The sequence below is a fragment of the Coturnix japonica genome, chromosome Z (assembly GCF_001577835.2).
Source record: "Coturnix japonica isolate 7356 chromosome Z, Coturnix japonica 2.1, whole genome shotgun sequence".
NCBI lineage: Eukaryota > Metazoa > Chordata > Aves > Galliformes > Phasianidae > Coturnix > Coturnix japonica.
The window spans coordinates 32,235,868-32,249,573 of NC_029547.1; the positions used below are offsets into that span (position 1 = coordinate 32,235,868).

A 13,706-nucleotide genomic window follows, 5' to 3' on the forward strand; every position below is an offset into this window, starting at 1 on the left:
AAACACAGATAAACTGGATTCTTCAAACTTATCAGATGCCAAAAGGTGTACCTCTGCACACTGGCATCTCTTTGGAACAACTTCAGTGTATCATCAGATTAACCAAAAGATACACTTGGTTCTGATGAAAATGTTGGGTGTTTCACCTCAGTTGAATGACAGTCTTTGTTTTTGTTTGCTCTCTCTCTCTCCTTCTCACTCACACATGTGCAATGCACACATTGACACACTTCTCTGACACAGGTTTTTTGAAAAAATAACTAATTAAGTCATTACTGGATGTTATATTTTGATCACCTTGGATTATTTAGCTTGATGAAAAGAATATCTTCAATAAATAAATGAAAGATTGAGCAACAATGGCTGAACCAGATTTTGAATACTGTTGAGTATTAATATTCTTGGAGATTGTAAAATATAAAACAAACATGCATGCAAGGGTAAAGTAAAAGGCATATCCTCGATCTTTTTTTATCTCTACTTGGTTGCATTTCAAAGTCATTCTTTACTTGTGCTTGCAATAGCAACTAGCATAGCCCTGGATCCATAGGACTGGATTTGCATGTACATGCTGCCAAAATGCCATTCTGGGATGTGAGAACCACAGTAATGCATACTGCTTAAAATTTTTTGGTGTGCTTTGTTCTTACAAGTGAACAGAACACGTACATAAGGATTCAAGTAGGGTTTCAAACTAACAAATTGACTATCAAGATGAATTGTGACTTTAGTGAAGCTTAGACAAATTATGAATCAACTAGCTGTGGGCTACACAAATCCTGCAGTTGATGTCTGCAGACATAGTTCTTCTATTCTCTGATGATTGCCAGCAGCTGCCAGAGGACAACGATGGTTGATCTAGAAGAGAATTATGGGATAGTGGAGCCATACAGATGGAGTGAGACTGTGTGTCTCACTCCAGTGAAATATAAAAGCCTAAAGGAAAGACAGGTTTAACTTTTGAAGTTGGGTTTTATCATTCTTTAATAGTATCCAGATTACATTTGTGTAGTACTCAATATGATTTAAAAGTTCAACAGTTGTAGAAAGTCATCTAGGAGAAGTCTATTCTTTTTAAAGACACAAAATAGTATCTACCTGCTAGTTACTCATAAGTGCTTTTGTTAAGGCCTCAAAGAAAAGACAGCTTGCCATCTAACATTCAGAAGACCACATAAATGCAAACAGTAGCTGCAAGATATAAAGGAAAAGAAACATTTCCATAACCCTATGGAGAGTTTCCACTGAAAATAAAAATAATTTTTAACACAAATATCAAAGGAGTTAGTAATTTTCCAAACATTAAATTTTCTCTTTCTCAGTTAGTTACATTAAATTTTCTACTTTATTATTTATATTGTTAATGTAAGCAAGTTTTGCTTTTACAATCGGAAAGAAAAAAGGTTAATGAAAAATTCAGGATATAAAGCATTTCAGAATTCAAATAGCTTTTTCAGGTTCACTTGAAGAAGCTAAATTTTGCACATCAAGAAGAATTATGAGTTCTTCTGTGGGATTTTGATTGTGACAGTCTTAACTTCAGTGTATTCCTGAAGGCCATATTCTCCCCTAGACAAAAGAAAGCCAAGAGCAATACAGAGGTTAATAGGTTAATACTTATATGAATTATGTCCTTGATGACAGTCTTAGTGGTGCTTTTCAATTGGGCAGACAGGCTTAATAGACATATTTGTAATGACATCTGTGCAGTTAGACTGCTTTTGGATGCTTTTCGAAAAGCTGTAATTGTTTCCTAGGAAAAGTGGGAAAGAGAGTGGTTTAATTTCTGTGCAAAAGAATGGCATTTAATCACGGTAGTACATTTCTAAACTGAGTTTCTGTGCAACAAATCAGGCATATGTTAGGTCATACTCAACAGGTCTTTTGCCAAAGCCCTCCTTCTGCTGTCAAGAGTATTTTCCAGAGTCTAAGAAATAGAAGCTGAATCTCAAGAAAATTGGAGCAATAATTAATCCTCTGTGAAATTTCCCAGATAGTGAAAAATACTTAATCTTAGTGTGATATTCTTAGCATGATCCCACCTTTAAGTATTGCATGATGAAGCTTACTTATGTGTCTAGCTTGTTGGCATTTGATGCAGAAAAGGTATTTAAACATAACTTTACTGTTTGCTTAGAACAAAAAGTTGCTGTGATGCAATGCTGTTCTGCTCCCAGAAATATCTTTCTGGATACATATGGATGCAAAACAGCAGTCTGTTTTGGTGGAATGCTATGGTGGAGCAAAAGTGTAGGTTATCATATCTTTAATGGTGTAGCATATGATATGAATTTAATGCTAGTATGAACATGAGAATGAATGTAGGTAAAAAAAAAAAGACACGAATCAATCTGAAACTGGATTAAATCTTTAGTCTGAAACAATTTGATAAACTTTTCATTTCTATAAACTGTTCCACTTCTTTTCCTGCTTCTATGGGAATAGAGCAAAACTCTGGCAACTATACAGTTATATTTGACAATACATTTGATCAAGTTGGATAATAAATTCAAGGATTTTAAAATGTCTTGTGTTCTTAAAAAAGGGAAACTTAGAGGGCATTCTACAGACTATACATGATTTCTGTGTACTTAAATGCATGTCAATGACACTTTCTATATATATGCAACAACTGTACACCATAAAAACAGTGATCAGTCTTTCATATCAATAGACTGCAAACTACTACAAGCGGTTATTGTGAAAACTGGCTTTATAAAAGAATTCTTTGTTTGACATTATGCCTGAAAACATGAGGTTTCTGAAAATTACAGAGTAGTTTGACAAAATCTCAGGCTAGGCATCCTTGCTGTCACTGTTAATAGTCGGAATTTGGAATTTCATTTTCTATTTTCTATGACTCTACAGTATTAAGTTCTTGTTTACTTACAGTTCTCTTCCATTTCCTGACATCTTAAATCCTCCAAAAGGACACTGAGCTGACAGTGCACTATAACAATTAACCCTAGAAGAAGAAGGAAAAAAAAAAAGGACTTAAGAAAGTATGAACCAGTCTTTTTCACTTCTGACAGGTCAGTGCTGTGCCATCAACTATGATTTGTCTGTGGTGATATTTGTAAAATACATATGAGTAATGCATTTGCAAGAAATATGCTACTGTGACAAAGGATCTAATTGATCAAAGTTCTTCAAGCTCAATGAAAGTCTCATCTTTCCCCTGATAGTAACAATCAATCTCCTTCCTAATTAATGAATCAGTTCTCAAACCAAAGAATAAGCACAGATGATTCTTCTACGTGCATACTTCCAATAGGTAAATTCAGATCAATTAAACATTTGTTTAGGAAGTTGTTTCTTTTTTTAATTCTCCTCAGTGTTAAGCCATTCTGTTGTGGCTGAAAACAAAATGTAAGGTAACGAGTGAGGATGGAATGGAAGTTTGTACTAGCAAGAGTTTGGGCAGAATACGCATCCTACTTCATAGCTAAAGAGCAATTTTTATTTTGCAAAATTGTCAAATCAGATATTCTCTAATTTTCACATCCTATATAATAGGATGTATTCTATATAATATATGCATATATATATGTATATATGTATATATATATGTATATATGTATATATATGTGTATATATGTATATATATATGTATATATATATGTATATATATGTGTGTGTATATATATGTATTCTATATAATATATTCTATATATGTATCCTATATAATAGGATATATATATTTTTTTCCCCCACTGTCAGACTACTGTTTTATTAGGAAAAGTACTGGATATTAGGAAAAGGTTCTTTAACTAAAGGATAGTTAGGCGCTGGAGAAGACTCCCCAGGGAAGTAGCAAAACCTATTGGAGTGGCATTTGGATAATGTTCTCAGATACAGAATTTAACTTTGGGTAATCTTGTGTAAAGCCCAGAGTTAGACTCTATGATCCGACTCTATGATCCTGGTGGGTTCATTCCCACTTAGCATATTCTATAACTGAATAAAAAAAGTTCTTTTCACTGTTAATGATTCCTAGACAGATCAACAATTGCATAAAAGTGAATCACAAAGATTTTACTTTTTTTTTTTTTTTTTTTTTTTTTTTTTTGTTTTGTTTTAAACTTTCATCCTTTTGAAGGAATGTTACCTCTTAGATCAAACTTGTTAACTTTTATAAAAGTTATGTTTTTAGGTCACACAACATCAGCAGAAATTTGTACTGATGGAAAGAACTTTTAGATAAAAAATAGTAAGTATACATGCTTTGAGTTTGAGTGAAATTAATTCCTCATTTTCTAACAGGGAAATGTGGGACCTTTTGTCAGTCATTAGATAGTCTGCTGTTCCTTAAGGTTTCTACTTCTCCTTCTCCCAGACTTTGCCTTTTTGATTCCATGTAGGTTGCCTTTTTCTTTTCCATTTCTACGCAACAGTTTTTTGTTTGTTTGTTTTTTATGTTTTTTCCTGCCTTATAGTCCCCCTTAGTATCTTTTCCTTCCTACTTGTAATAGTCCTTAGAATTATAGAAACATAGAATCCTTAGAGTTGGAAGGGATCTTTAAATACCATCTAGTCCATCTCCCCTGCAACGAACATCCACAGCTAGATTCAGGTTGCCCAGGGTCTGATCCAGCTGCACCCTGCTAGTCTCCAGGGACAGATCATCAGCCACATCTCTAGGCAAACTGTTCCAGTGCCTCACCACCCTCTCTGTAAAAGACTTTTTCCTTCTGTCCAACATAAATCTACTCTCTTAAAGCTTGAAGCCATTTCCCCTTGTTCTATCACCACAAAATCTGCTTCTTCCACCCCCTTCTGATTCTTATACTTTTTTGAATCACAGTTTAGCAATCTTTTCCTTCACAGGAAGATTTTCTGCACAGGTCAAGCAACTTCAAATAATGATCCCTGCAAACTGAGTATGTATTGAGTTATCCCCAAATCCTGAATGGAAAAGAAAGCAGCACATTCACTGTATTTCCTTTTGTTTTCTTTCCCTTTTAGTAAGTACATTTAATTTTTTCAGAATAAATTCACAGGGAATTGTGTGAACACCAAGAAGAAGTATTAGTGTAATATCTCAGTAGATATGGACAGGTAAGGGTTGAAATACAATAGCACACAAGCAAAATCAGTTTTCATCTGCATTTATGAGGGAAGATTTAAATGAGTCATGACTTACCACACTGTCCCAGCCTGAAGAGCAGCTGCAAATGTCAGTGCTTTATCAATGTCTTTGGTAAAAACTGCTGCTGCTAAGCCATAGGTAGTATTATTTGCCCTCTTGATAACTTCATCAATTGTTTTAAACTTCATGATTTGTTGAACAGGTCCAAATATCTGTTTTAGGCACATACAAACACGTGAAGTGGAGTAGTGTATCTCAATATCATGAAAAATTTATATATAATGAAAAATGTTTCTTTCAGACAGTCTTGTTCCTAAATTCATTCAGATACGGGTGTACAAGTTGAGTTCTAAAATGGATTATAAATTAATGTGGATATAAGATTTTTATAGTATGGAACAAATCAAGTTGGCCTCTTGTAAAAAAAAAAAAAGAAACATGAATAAAACAATAAATAATAAAACCACATGATGAAAGCAAATAAATAAGATGAAGAGACACCTAGTATAACAGGTACCTAGCGTGGAATCACATTTTGTTACAGATTTTTACTGGTAACCAGCCAACTGATATTTGTTCAGGAAACTCTGATTTTAAAGTTGAAAAAGATATTCAATGTATCTCTCCCCTAAAGTTTTAATTAGATTTTCATTTCTGTAGATACTGGCACAATTAAACATACACACCGAGCATATGTATTCTGCTATCTTACTGGGTTCAATGTGAGAAAATGTTCTATTAGACTTCTCTTTCTCACTGCTGTCTCTCTGGGTTCGCAGCTGTATATGAACATGACCTGCCACTTCATCCTAATACCGTGTAGAGCAGGGGGGCATTACTTCATCTAATTACTTTAGTTCCCATTGTTTATGAGAATTCCATTTGATTTTACTGGAAAATATTTACTCCTAGTTTCTAATTGGTGTTGCATGGAATTATTTACACTGATTACAAAAACAGTGAAAGTTTCTTCAGTGTTCAAGCCTGAGATTCAAAATCCAAGCATTCTGTTAAATTGTCTTTGCTCTGTGGGGTTTTGTTACTCAATAGATTCAAAATATTGCGAGAGTGTCAGTTCTTACTGTTCTGCTGAACTAAGGGAAACAAAAAAAACTGTGAGTAAACATCTCCGTGATGACTTCTACCTGTTTTACAGATCAGAAAAAACACTTCAAATTACTTTTTGGGCAGCTCCAACCTGTGTTGTTGTTGTTTTTTTAAAATTATTATTATTATTATTAGTAGTAGTATTATTAGCATTATTAGTATTATTTTCTCCACCTTTGTAGTTAGCTGTCAGTGCTCTGGTGTTCATTTGAACTTAGCCTTTTTTAAATTTTGCTAAACATACGTGCATTAGCAGTCTTGCTAATCTAGTAACTTCTAGATTTCTAACAATTTTGAAGGAGCTTTCTAGCATGAAGAAATATAACAGACAGTAATTGCACCAGTTTTAGTCGTGTTTAATCCAGACAAATGAAAACAAAACAAAACAACACAGAGAGTGAAGAGGTCATAACTTCACTTTGAGACTGTGCTTGCAGAACAGCTCTTTGCGCTTAACCCTTTTCCTTCCAGCTCGTCATTGCTGAACCCACTTGGTTCAGTACAAGCCCTTCAACTCTGTTGTGGGTACTTCTGCAAAGGAATTTAGGTTAAGCAACCCTGCGGAGGCAAAACTTTGCTGTAACTGTCACCAAGCAAAACGCCTGTGGAATTTTGCCTCATTGCAAAATAGCTGTTTGGCGCTTATTGTGTCAAAACTGCAACTTGAGCTGCCCCTGTAGGAGTGCAGAGTTCACAAGTTATGTTTTCAAAGTTTGTTTCTCTGTTACAGTTGCCATAGCTGATATGTGAGACATGGGCAGTATGAGGTGATGTAATTAACAGACCCAGATTTAACATTTCTTATCTGCTTAAGGTGGTGCCTTTGCTGGCAGGCCAGCCTCGCACTCCTCTGAGTGACCTCTAATGGGCTGGTGAAAGGGGCATAAGGAACCAAGAAAAGGACTTTAAACACCAAGTTGGAACAACAGATTTACTTGGAACATTTTCATACAGTCACTTGACCTTCTAAGTGGATATTTTGTACACACATTTAAACAGAAAATCTCCAGTATTGACTGCCAAGAATTTATTTACCTCTTCTTTGGCGATGCGCATATCATCCGTAACATTAGAAAAAACTGTGGGCTGGATGAAGTAACCCTTGTTTCCCCATGGCCCTCCTCCACATTCCAGTTTGGCTCCTTCTTTTTTCCCACTCTCAATTAGATCCAGGATTTTTTGAAACTGCTCCTTATCAATCTAAGTGAAAAGATATGCAGGGATTAAAACAGTGTGTAACTCACAACTTAACAGTGTTCCAGCTTTGTTCAACTGCATGTGTTGGAGAACATCTGGAGAGCCCTGCAAACATTCCTGTCAATAACATCTAAAAACTATTCACATAAATCAGTAATCAGAAATTTTCACACAGAAGAATCAGTTGTACAGGGAGTGATATTATGTGTATTTTCAATATAATTGGAAGAAAATCTATAAAAAAAGTACTATTTTTAAGTACTTATGACTTGTTAGTAGAATAAATGCTCTTAGCTTTTTTGGTTTTGGAAACATAGATTGCAGTTGTTATTTATTTATTTATTTATTATTACTGGATGAAGCCAATCTCTGTCCTTCTGCCCCAGTTTCACCAATTAAGACAGCATATGCTGTCAGTCTTTACAGTTTGGCTCCATGCTACAGCAGGTTGCAGTGTCTTCAGCTAGAAAGGGAGTTTAGGATGGCTGTACAATAAAGGTTTATATTTCTCTATCCTCTTCCATTCTTTTTTTAGCTACAAAAGAGGTAAAAGCAAATATTGAAAATTGGACAAGACACAGCTCACATTTGCTTTTTTCTCTTTCCCCTTCAAATCTACTAATCGGCACTTTATGCAATAGGGAAATCATCTACAAAGTAACATTTATTTCAAGAAAAATTCAATGGTATTGCCTGTTTGATGGAGGCACCTCTATTTTTATTTATTTATTTAAATGTTTAGAGTTGTAGAATTCTTAAGAGATGGAAGAGACCTTAAAGGTCATGTAGTCTAGCTTCCCTGCAATGAACAGAGACACCCACAACTAGATCAGGCTGCTCAGATCCTGGCACAGCCTGGCCTTGACTGCTTCCAGGAACAGGGTTTCCACCACCTCTATGGGTAACCAGAGAAAAGAAATCTTTTTAACAATTTAATGACTCTTCAATCTGTCAGACTTTCAATCTCTAGCTATCGAGGACAATAAAATTACTTCTAGGGGAACCCTTGCACTGGAGTTGCTTTTCTATGTCCATACTCATCACTCAGTGAAGTAGACATGCATTTAATTCTCTTATTCATTCAATTAGAAAGGTGGCACTTCAATTAAACAACAAATACTGCTATTTCAGTTGTAGATCAACACAGCATTTTACAAGGTTTGAGGGATTCCTGGATATATATTAGACTAAACAGTTACTCAAGTAAAACTATGATAAAAGCTTATAATTTTAGGGATATTTATTTCTAAGGATATTTATAAGGAGGTGATTTTCAGTTCCATGTGCTCCCCTTGTCATTACACTTTCAAACAATTGCCTTAGTGTATGCTGAAGACATAAATTTTCTGCTACCCTGGTGGCCAAATATCTCTGGTGCATAAACATCATGAAGAGAACATGTTTAGATGACACAGCTCAATTTTCTTTTTCAGTCATTCTTTTGTTATTGTTATAATCATATTTTTTCTTAATAATCTGTGAATTAACATATGTGTGTTATTTTACATTTCAGCATGGGTTTTATATTTTCTTTCATGCCTTTTGGGCAAAGCACTACCCAAACTTGTGGCCTGAGGGAGGTGCTCTCCCAGAGTGCCTAAGAACTGCTGGAAAAATGTGGCTTTCAGTGAAGCTATGTGACACACGAATACAGTGAATCAGTTCACATTTTGAAAGAGAATTGGGCAAAGAACAGCATGGAATGTAAGACAAACAGATATTTAAAGCAACTGCCACAAAATAAATTAATCTCAACAGCTTTGATGTATTTTTTTCCATTAAAGTGGGATCAGAAGAACAAGATAGATAAAACAAGAACATATAATGTTAGCAGGAAAAACTTTACTAGCCTGTGAAAATCTTAAGAATTCTACTAAAGTTTGCTAAGAAAAAAAAGGAGATCAAGAAAGGCAAATGTATTCACTAATTCCTTTATTTCAAATAACTGTCTGCTTTTCAGTAAAAGTTTACTTTTCTTTCATATTTAAATCAACACTCTGAATTTCATACTCAGTAAACTCATGATGGTATGAAACTGGATCCCTGTTAGCTGCTAGCTTTACAACAGATAATAGACACATACACATCTGAAAGCCTGAAGTTTCCTTGTTAGAAGCTTCCTGACATTTAGATTTATTTAGCTTAGTATATTAGTTCATTAGCTAGACACTTTGCAGAATATGAAAATACCGCTTTTTACAGTTTTTGCATTCTCCAAAACTTTTATGGCTTAGAATGCAATTTTCCAATTTAATTTATTTTTCCGATTACATAAAATGACTGTGAAAAACAATGAACAACGTATAGCATTATCAAATGTGTGGGACTTTCTTTCTCTCAATCTTTTGCTTTGTCTCTATTACAGCTCCTTTGTTCTGTGATGATCTACTTTTACAGCTCTAGCACTGAAACTTTCTCAAAGCATAGAAGTTCTGTAGAATTGTCCCCTTTCCACACCAAATGGATCTGGAAAAGAAAATGAAATCGTACTCCTGTCTTACCATCTGTGATGGTAACTCACAGAATCACAGAATCACAGAATTACCCGGGTTGGAAGGGACCTCAAGGATCATGTAGTTCCAACCCCCCTGCCTAGCAGGGCCACCGAACATACGCCTTTACTAGATCAGGTTGCCCAGGGCCCTGTCCAACCTGGTCTTGAACACCTCCAAGGACAGGGCATCCACAACCTCACTGGGCAGCCTGTTCCAGGACCTAACCACACTTCTAGTAAAGAAACTCACTCCAGTTTTTCTTCCTGATTCACCAGTCTAGTCACTAGCCAGCATAAGAGCATAAGAGCAGACTTAAGAGTATATTAAAGTGTGAAATTCTGCCAAAATTAAGTGAGAGACATATCATATTACTCACTTGAGGGCCTTGCTGCACACCAGGTGACAGAGGATCCCCAAGAGTATACTTCTTTGCTCGTTCAATGCTCCGGCGAACAAACTCATCATAAATAGGCTCTTCCACAAAAATTCTGGATCCTGCTATACAACACTGTCCTTGGTGATAGAACAGACCAACATGTGCAAATTCCACAGCTTCATCCACTGCAAAGAAATGCAGAGTTCATAAGTCAAGAGCCTGAGTGGCCACCTAATAAATTACTTGTAGACTTTTGTCATGTCATCTCATTTCTCTTTTTACCACTTTTTATATCCATTGTCATTTAAAATATAAGAATTCATTTTATCAGTGTTTATCAATGATACTTTTGCATAGTTATAATAAGTAAGTGGTGGCAGACTGTCATATATTTCAGACCAGCCAAATGGCCAGCAACTGCCTGTGACAATCTACTTTAAAAGTACGGCATTACAGAAACAAACAAAAGCACACAAAAACTCTTCTTTAAGCAGATATGAGTCATTTTTTACAAAATAAAAAGTAATCAGGTTATGTAATGAAAATACTACTTACAGTCTGCATCTGCAAAAATGATGTTTGGGCTTTTCCCACCCAGCTCCAGTGTAACTCTCTTCAGGTTGCTCTTTCCAGCTGCTTCTTTGATCATTTTGCCAACCTAAAAGTTAGAAAAAGGATGTTACTTTAAAATGATTAATATGACCCAGCAACATTCAGAAACTGTAACCACAATTCATAGTTGAACACCCAGTAGCTGCATAAATAATTAATTGCAGAATTAAAAATAAGAAGGAAAAATGAGAAAGTAGAATTGGAAGGGAAGTGTCGATGTGTAGAAAATGTTAATGCTAGCTGCCAAAGATATATGAAAGATATATATATTTTTTTCTTTATTTTTTTTTTTTTGTACAAACACCCTAATGGCTTGCACCTGTAAACTGAAGTAGGTTCTATTTTGTACTTTGCTAGGCTCTCCATAAAATGAATTTCCTCTGTTTCATTTATAGGAAAGCTTTTTGATGGATAACTTGTATGAGAGAAGATGTAGATATCCACAGTGCCAAATTTTACTCATAGTTTCTCCCTTATCAGTAATAAGGAGACCTGAAAGAAGAAGAGAAAATGGGCATAGCTAGACAGAAATCCTATGCTGTTCCTTTCAACCGAAGGCATAAGTAATGCAAATTTTTCAATATGAAAATATAGTAGGGAAAATTCAGAGAGAAAATATTCTTGAAGAACTTTCAGCTTTGGCCTAAAACTGCTAGTGTGTAGCAGCCATCCCTGCTGTGACATTCTTTCTGTCTTTGGGAACAGCACTTCTTCCTGCTAAATGACACTGCCAGAATAAATGACAGGAACGAAAGTCTGGAAACATGTTCCACTGTCCACTTGACTATGGAGGTATAGTGCGCACTAGGAATTGTAACTGTAACAAATGGGATCATCTGTAGAATGTTTCTCAAATCTCTTTGCTTTGGGTTCCTTCTTGTTTCCCACAACTTTTGTGCTCAAAGTTTCTGAGTTTTCTCGGCGTGTACTGACTGTTGGTATGAGGCAGTGGTATTTATCTCTGGAATGCACATTCAAGAAGTTAAAAGACCAAGTGGCAGTATTTCCATTAAGTATCTGTAACAGATAGATAACGTAAAGTACTCAAGTAAGGATAGTCTTGTAGAGATAGCAAGGACAAATCTTCAGTCATATCAATAACTGTTCCTGGAGTAAAGGGTAGGGAAAATTAACAGTGACCTTCTTATCAATTGTTGAACTGACACACACTCGAATAAACTTCTAAGACTACTCCTGTGATCATCCATACAAAGACAAAAATGCCATTGCCTCACCTAAGTAAGTGCAGGACCAGGGATGAGATTTCTGAACTAAATACCTATTATCATGTTTTTATTAAAGACAACATCAGGACAGCTTCTTTCAGCTTTTTGCATTTTTTGAACCTATTTTTAATAAGAACTGAACAAGAAAAAATATATAAAAATGTCTTTAATGGGCAAGCCTTAAAATAGCATTAATACACTAGAACCTACTGTATGCCATGAAGTGCCTTTGTTTGAAGAGTTTTCCTGCCATACAAACACTGCTTAAATACATTTAAAGTTAATAGTAACCAACAAATCATTAAACAGACTTAGTTTAACAAACCAGCAGCCAAAAGAAAGAAAAGAAGTTAAAACAGTTACAGAAAAAATGTTAGACATTAAATCATTACTGAGAATCAGTGGGGCACAGTTCCTGCTTATATTTTCTTGCATTCGCTACAATACCTCAGTAGAGCCTGTGAAGGACACTTTGTCTACGTCCATGTGGTGAGAAATTGCTGCTCCAGCAGTGGGTCCAAAGCCTGGCACAATATTTACAACTCCAGGTGGAAATCCTGCCTGAATTAGAAGAGAGAACACCGTAAAACCAGGGAAGTGATAATGACTAGGACACTGCCTCCTACAGTCTGACTTCCATTTTCAGTTCTTAAGCCACCTTTTCCTAGTTTTACATTTTTTTTTCAGCCTTAGAGACTGAGACACATTTATTTCTTACATGACTTTCCCACCTATCCCCACAGCTTTCATTTTTTGGCCACTGAGCTTGCTCTTCTTAAAACAAACAAACAAACAAACAAACAAGCAAAAAAACAAACCCAAAAACATAAGAAAACGGTATATCATTTTATTCATTTTTGAAGACCACTGGCAAGAAATATATATTTTTTCTCCTTCAGTCAGGCATATGAAGAAAATATGCCTGACTGAGTTACATTCTATGTAAACTTGCCTTTCCACATAAATAAATTTTCTAATATTGTTACAGAATAACAGAAAGTGTGTATTAGATCTTTTATTAAGTTATCCCCCTGTCTCACTAAAAGAGTATTTTCTATGAGATACAATAAGGGCAGAGTTTAGTTTACTCTTAGTACTCATTTAGTTTGTATGAAATAGCAAACCACAGCCTGTGTGCTTTGCTGAATCATAGCTTTGAAGCAGAATAATAAAATATGCTAAGTCATTGCCACTAACATGCTGCAAGGTTACTGAGTTAGCAATGATTGAAGTCCGTGCCAACTTTTCAAACATTTTAGATTACAATTGTTGATCTTATTGGGAAACAAGATAGCTAAACTATTTAACTGCTCTTTGGGTGCTTACTGGGCCGAGTACAATAGCCAATGTTACTTTGGAGCCACTGGATAAACTACAACACTCCTTGTGTTCAGAAGCCCAAAGTGTACTCTGCCATTTTCAGTGTGAGGAGAGTTCACAAGTTTGGCATCAGTCAAGCAACACAGATTTACAGCTCTCTGTTAATTATAAACCCAGGTGGGTGAAAGGTTTGTTCAGTTAAAAAATAATAATAATTACATGTACAAACAGGTTCTTTTCTGTGATGACTATGCTAATAAAGTCCTTGCCACTCACTTCTAAAT

At 35.4% G+C, this 13,706-nt stretch overlaps 1 protein-coding gene across 1 annotated transcript in view; it reads right to left on the bottom strand.

Annotated features, from left to right (window-relative positions):
* Positions 1-958: 958 nt before the first annotated feature.
* The window catches only part of ALDH1A1 (aldehyde dehydrogenase 1 family member A1), a 30,532-nt gene continuing 17,784 nt past the window's right edge, over positions 959-13,706 (bottom strand). The window contains exons 7-13 of the mRNA XM_015849148.2: positions 12,550-12,663; positions 10,820-10,922; positions 10,265-10,449; positions 7,232-7,396; positions 5,144-5,301; positions 2,891-2,965; positions 959-1,569 (exon numbers count right to left, since the gene is read on the bottom strand). Of these exons, the coding sequence (XP_015704634.1) occupies positions 1,497-1,569; positions 2,891-2,965; positions 5,144-5,301; positions 7,232-7,396; positions 10,265-10,449; positions 10,820-10,922; positions 12,550-12,663 (873 nt within the window). The 3' untranslated portion in view covers positions 959-1,496. The remainder of the gene's footprint in view (positions 1,570-2,890; positions 2,966-5,143; positions 5,302-7,231; positions 7,397-10,264; positions 10,450-10,819; positions 10,923-12,549; positions 12,664-13,706) is intronic.